Source organism: Cheilinus undulatus, linkage group 15 (genome assembly GCF_018320785.1).
Source record: "Cheilinus undulatus linkage group 15, ASM1832078v1, whole genome shotgun sequence".
Lineage (NCBI taxonomy): Eukaryota > Metazoa > Chordata > Actinopteri > Labriformes > Labridae > Cheilinus > Cheilinus undulatus.
In genome coordinates this window covers 18,151,423-18,157,896 of record NC_054879.1, presented here as the reverse complement: position 1 = coordinate 18,157,896, position 6,474 = coordinate 18,151,423, and the positions used below count along the sequence as shown (strand labels likewise).

Sequence of the window (6,474 nt, the reverse complement as noted above, 5' to 3'; positions counted from 1 at the left end):
CACTGCTCTCATTAGTTACAGATGCAGTCACCTGCCACTCACAGGAGACTGATGCCAGAAAACTGAGAGTTTCCACTGCTATTTCTGTTTACACTCAGGAGACACTTGAAGAATGGCTCAGAAACTGTGACTGGATGTAAACTCAGTGGAATTTTATCGTACTGCTGGGAACAATGCAGACAACAGGAGGAATTCAGCCACATCAGCAGCTTAGGGGACTGTAGCTTGATTGTCAAAGGGATTCTTTTGTAAGTTGCAATATGTTATCGCTGTGTATTGATTTGCCTTTTTCTTAAGAAATCTTTAAATTCAGTATTTACATTTGTGAGCCTGCTTGTCATAAGAAGTTCTGACATGTCCAGTCTCTACTGTTGTGTTCTTGCTGATCAAGTTTTTTTTTCTTTACTCTATAGTGCCAAAGTGAAGAAACATGGCCAGTATGGCGGTTCAACTCCTCGGCTTCTTCCTGTGCCTGCTGGGATTTGGAGGCACTGTAGTCGCAACTGTGCTCCCCCAGTGGCGCAGCACAGCCTATGTGGGCTCCAACATCATCACAGCTACGGCCTTTATGAAAGGCCTGTGGATGGAGTGTGTATGGCACAGCACTGGCATTTATCAGTGTGAAGTCTACAGGTCTCTGCTGTCACTGCCACAAGACCTGCAGGTACGACTACACATTCAGTATTTTAGCATCTTATGAGTGTTTCAATTAAAAAATGTAATTATTTCAGCTTTCTAAATGTGAGCATTTGCTGCTTTTATCTACTCAAGTCACTGTGAAAAAAAAACTTTCTGGTTTAAGCTTTTGGTCAGGTAGAATTTAAAGATTAGTTCTTGAAATCTGTGCAATTTCTAATGATTCAGATACATGGACAGAGGGCTATGTTGCTGTGTGAATTTCAAAGCATCTGAAAAAGTTGGAACTTGCAAATTCTATTTCAGATATATCTCACCATCATGAAAAGTAACATTTGTGCCTCCTAAATGTAATGCAATACAAGCAATCATTTCCTTTGTTATGAGCAAAGACCAACAAAATCTCTGTGGTTACTGCCACAGCTGTTTCTTACCCAAGAAAGGTAATCAGTCCTACTTAAGGTTTAGATTTGTTTATATGAGAATGAGTCTACATTAGATTTAGGATAAAATATCCTCATTAAATAGAATCATATCCACTTCAGTTAAATACCTAGTAGCATTTTTATCAATTTATTGATTTATGTTTGTGGACTAGTTGATTGAGAGGGGACTGCTCTATTACATAATTCAATGTTTTAAACATATGCACAAGAATCAGATAAGCGACATTATCAAAAGGATAACGTTTTTGTGTATTCTCCCCCACACCAGGCTGCCCGAGCACTTATGGTAATCTCCTGTATCACTTCAGTCCTGGCTTCCTTGGTTTCTGTAATGGGGATGAAGTGCACCCGCTTTGCCCGTGGCTCACTCATCAAGTCTCCTCTGGTGCTAAGTGGGGGGGTTTGTTTCATCTGTGCTGGCCTGCTCTGTCTTGTCACTGTGTCCTGGACCACAAATGATGTCATCATGGAATTCTATAATCCCTTCCTCTCCAATGGAATGAAGTATGAGATTGGCCTGGCGGTCTATCTCGGATACGCCTCTGCCTGCCTCAGTCTGAGCGGTGGACTGGTGCTGTGCTGGAGCAGTTGTGCCCATAGATCACAGGCACCCCACCATATGCAAAGAAACCAACCAACATCAGCCCCCCCTGCCTTCAACAACATTTATCCTCCTGCTCCACCCTACAAGCCCCCCGAGGCCCTGAAGGACAATCATGCTGCTTCACTTTGCTCCCTTTCCAGCAGTGGCTACAGGCTCAATAACTATGTCTAAAGCTGGAGAAACTCTAACAGAATAGATTTTAAGCAACAGAGGGCTTGAAAAAAGATACTGCTGATAACTGAAGTAGCTCATATGGCTGGCCCTCCTGTGGAAAATACTATGTTTGTTAAAACTCTGATGCCAGCTTTTGAAGACAAATCACAAACATTTCCAGATTTCTTCCTAAAACATGACTGCTAGAAAACGCCTTAAAAGAAAAGAAAAAAAACTCTTAATCACAGTGTGTTAGTGTGAGGGAGAAATGAGACTTGTTTGCCTGCTGCTGTGCACCAGGCAGACCAGAAGATGGCAACATTTAACTGTGAATGGTCACCCAAGAGTCCACGTTCTGTGATGTTCATATTACAGTTTTTCTCAGTCACTCTGGTACATTTCTCGAATCATCCTCGACATTTGCAAAACAGTAAGTGCATTTCTCAAAACAATTCGTACAAATAGCAAAACACCACGGATTACCTGCAAAAGCCAGTCTCTTGCTCAAAATCCTTAGTTCATCTCTCAAAAGTAAATATCTGTGTCAATGAACATGTCAGTGCCATCAGAATGACAAGTCCTTGTGTCACTGTATACGGATAAGACAGTCAAATTGCTTAGTCATGTTGTCAATATATCAGTGTACTCTGGAGGAATGTTCTGATGTAAACTATGGCTAAAGTTTTGATTACAATTATTGTAAATTGCAAGTTACACCTTAGTGTATGAGGGAGACTGATTGCAAGAGACTGGACAAGATTCACATTTAAGCTTTTACTGTTTGTACTGTAATTTGTTGACGGACGATGTCATTGCGATACAGAAAGGAAAAGACAGCACTGCATACCACAAAGAAAAAAAGTAGAAATGTGAACATAGGACAATCTTCTTAGGGAAGACTGTACATGCAGTGCTGTAGGAATTACAGTGCAGTCTTCTGTTGGGCCACAAATTCTCATCCACATCACAACGAATATCTTCTCTTTCGATGTGGCATGGAAAGAATCTTTTAGAATGTCTTATCCAGCCTCTGCAGGTATCTGCTGTGATGTCATCACATGCTGCATCCATGGCGGCCAGAAGGGTCATCTGTGTATGTGGTTGGCGGTCATATACTTTCAATCTCCATGCTGAGAAAATTCCTCAATCATCAAATTCTGCACAGTCAAATTCCTCGATTATTGATTGATCAAATGCTTCACACGTTTCCCTTCATTAGAGAAAGTCAAGATTCACCTGGGAGCAATTACAAATTCAGGACAGTTTTAGGAAAAAAAGTTTAATGGAAATGTATAGAAATATGCTTGACATATTATGACAACATGTTCAACCATTTTGCATGTAAAGACTTATGAGATGAACTAATGCCTAAATGTTGTGGGGGGTGAGACTATTCAGCAGAGACCCATTATAATACATTTTGATCAACATGACATAAGCAATTGATAATGTAGGAAACAGCAGAGAATCGTACATAATCATTTGCATGGATGTACCAAAACTGCTTTTTTGAAGTGTACAAGTGACACAATGATGTGAAGATTAAACAAGTAGTTTTGAGAATTTCAATCCTGATCTGAGAAATGTACCAAAGCGACTGAGAAACACTGTGATGGATAAATAATTGTTCTGTCATGTCCTTTTGTAACCTACCCTGGTGTTGGGATCAAGTCTCTTTGAGAGTCAAATCTAATGCAGTAGTTTTTTTGTTTTGTTTTTTTTTTTCTGTAAAATTGATGGCATATTGTTCGAGCTTTAAGTATTTGATGGCAAGAAAATAAAAATTAAATATAAAAAAAAGACCCAACAAATGCCACTTTTAAATAAGCGTGGACTCCCACTGCATGAAAATGTAAGTTTGCTGCTATTACTCTTTTTACATAGCAGACAGGTAAAACATAGCCGTAATTAATTGTGTAAATTAAGGGCTGTTGTTGATTTCAAGTTCACTCACTAGCCAAGCTTAAGTAAAAAACTTTCCCCTGTTATTTAAGTCAAGCTTTTGGGTAGATGAAATAGTGACACCCGTTTGACTAAAACCTGTTTTCACTGCTGCACCAGACTCCTCGGTGCAGCTTTGATTAAGTTTAATGTTAATGTTTAAGTGTAACATATGAAATATGTGTTGTCCCTGATTCCCTTTCCTCCATTGCAGAATGTAATCAAGCTTGAGAGCACCACTGGATGGCGACAAACGTCCTACAAAGTTGGAACTCCCAGGCCTTTAGTATAAGAACTTCTTTGAGGAAAAGTATTGGCTAGGCTGTATGGAGATAGTCTTTATTGAGAAAACAAAAAACAGAAATTGTTGTTTGTTACTTTCTACGATTTACAGGCTTGTTAATTAGAGAGCCTTTCATTTAGCACTGTCCTTTCAAGCAACTCGTCAGTAATGCACATGCAGATACAGTTAGATAACGTGACCTGATACTGCACGATAGATAGATAGATAGATAGATAGATATTACATTTTTATTAAACTATACTGTATATTGAGGGAAAAGAACTTCCCGCCATGACAGATAATGCCACAAACCAAAGATTTAGATTCACATTAATCAGATGTTGTGGACCTCCTCTGTAGTAGGTTTTACATTTCAGCACCATGGACAGCGTCTGAACACAACCACTAAAACTGCAGCAATCAGAAGAACCAACGTGGAGGGATAGAAGATGCTAACAGGTCCATTCAAACTGGGGGAACAGAAATAGTGCGTAGTTAGCATTAACTGAAACAATTAGCACGTGCGTAAAAGTGTGAGGAAGACCTTTGTGCGTGCAACTAGTATAGCTCTTAAATTCCCCATTGTTAACCATGCGTCTGTTAATATAAGCCTGGTTTGAAATTCTTGCGTTTATGTGCAAAAACTTAAAAGTTCCTGAAAGGGAAAGCGTTGCACGCTGGGTCATAAAATAAAGAAGTAATTCTATGCGAGGCTTCCACACATTACCACCATAAAGCAGGCGTTTGCCAAACAACCGCAATGGTTTTCTACAGTCAGGCGGGCGGGAGATCGTAAATCAGGCCTGAAATGTAACCTGGCAGGGTAAAGGTTTCATTCATTGCCAATATGATATTATGATATTGGAAAGCTTTCCCGGAGATGTTGTGCGTCATGCCACTCTCTATTAGACGCTATTTTCGTCCTGCCCTGGAAGACATTCATCCAGCGTCTACACACCCTGACAGCACCCAATAAACCCACCACTCCCATTCATCTCCACCCTTCCACCCACCTCCACCCTCCCTCCCTCGTTCTTTCCCCTCTCCATCTCTCCTCTCTTACCGACAAGCTGTGGTGACTTAAAACAACATACGAGATTTGTGTTTAGATGTCCAAGTGGATTATTTTGTTTCCTAACATTTTTTTCTTTACGTAGAATAGTCTGGCACATTTTCGGTCTCTTTTAGAGGCCCTAATCCGGTGATCTACTTTGTTTCTCCAAAGAAGGTAAGATTTTAAAACATATTTTATTTCATTTAGATGTACTGGCTGACTGTAACTGCATTTGACCATACTGACAGATGTTGATTTAAAGTGGAATCAATACTGCAATACTGGCCGCCTGGAACCATGTTGTCAGCGCGATTGGGAGCTGAAACACGCAGTTTTATTTCAGTGATGCAGCACATCGGATCCAAAACATTTACGCATCTGTTTAAGGTTTCTTTTTCGTTTGGAGTTTGCAGGGGGGCTTGACGCGGTTTCATGTCTGGGATGCATCTGTTGACTTTTACGCACGACAGCCCGACGCGAAACAAGTCGTTCCAAAATTTGAAATCATATTGTTCGACAGAGGAGCCTGGATTATATTCTTTCAAACCATTATAGCATTGCGTTAATACACTGGCACAAAACATATGTAAAGCTTCGAGACTGTTACGCGTTCGTAAATATGTCTCTAAATGTCTTTAAAACTAAAAACCAGTGTAACAGAGTTGGCGAATCCTTAACCAGTCAGTTGCGAAAGTTCATGATTCGTGACAGAAGATGGAGCAACGGTTCTCAGTTCATTTACAGTGTGGGTCCGTTGGAAAAAGTATGCTTTGGGAAGCCTTAACAGCTTCCCAACTATGATGTATTACAGCTGTAGAGAAAACAGAGACAGTGTCCTTAATCTATTTTAATCTTGCAACTTTTTCAGCACCACTTTGGCTTCTGTCCTTTTCTTTCTTGCAGCATACGGGCATGAACAACAAGGGGCAATGTTCAAATAGTTATATTTTGATTGCATGTGTTGGATGCAGGGAGTCTCACAAGAAAACTCCGAAGATGAATTAGTCGCTAATGTGCTACTGATATTCGCCCGTTGTTCTCCAGTCTGTAGGGTTTCAGTCAAAAATCAATCAGAACAAAAGTAAAGATGTACAGGAATTTTAGAATTTTAGTTAAAGTTGCGAAGATGTTTAGAAATGCAACATGAAATTTGAAACATTTTGTTGTGTCTTACACAAACAAGTTGTGGATTACAATGCGTGGCTGGTTCATGAAAATAAAAACCTAATATTATAGGTGATCGTTGCTTTAAGTTCTTTTAGTAGACAGGGTTCTATGCGTAATGCGCATGGAGCCATTGGTTATAGCTCCGTAATTACAGTGTTTAACCTGAATTTACAACCTAAAAGAGTAATTT

General features: G+C 39.9%; 1 protein-coding gene across 1 annotated transcript; it reads left to right on the top strand.

Moving 5' to 3' along the window:
• LOC121522813 (claudin-14-like) lies at nt 1–3,598 on the top strand. Its single transcript, XM_041807467.1, has 3 exons — nt 1–248; nt 414–664; nt 1,351–3,598. The coding sequence occupies exons 2-3, from the start codon at nt 431–433 to the stop codon at nt 1,855–1,857; spliced, it is 741 nt and encodes a 246-aa protein (XP_041663401.1). The 5' UTR covers nt 1–248; nt 414–430; the 3' UTR covers nt 1,858–3,598.
• The last annotated feature ends 2,876 nt before the right edge of the window (nt 3,599–6,474 follow it).

Coding starts and splice junctions, on each gene's coding strand:
- LOC121522813 (XM_041807467.1), top strand. CDS start 431: ATGGCCAGTATGGCGGTTCAACTCCTCGGCTTCTTCCTGTGCCTGCTG. Junction 665..1,350: donor CACTGCCACAAGACCTGCAG/GTACGACTACAC, acceptor CCCCCACACCAG/GCTGCCCGAGCACTTATGGT.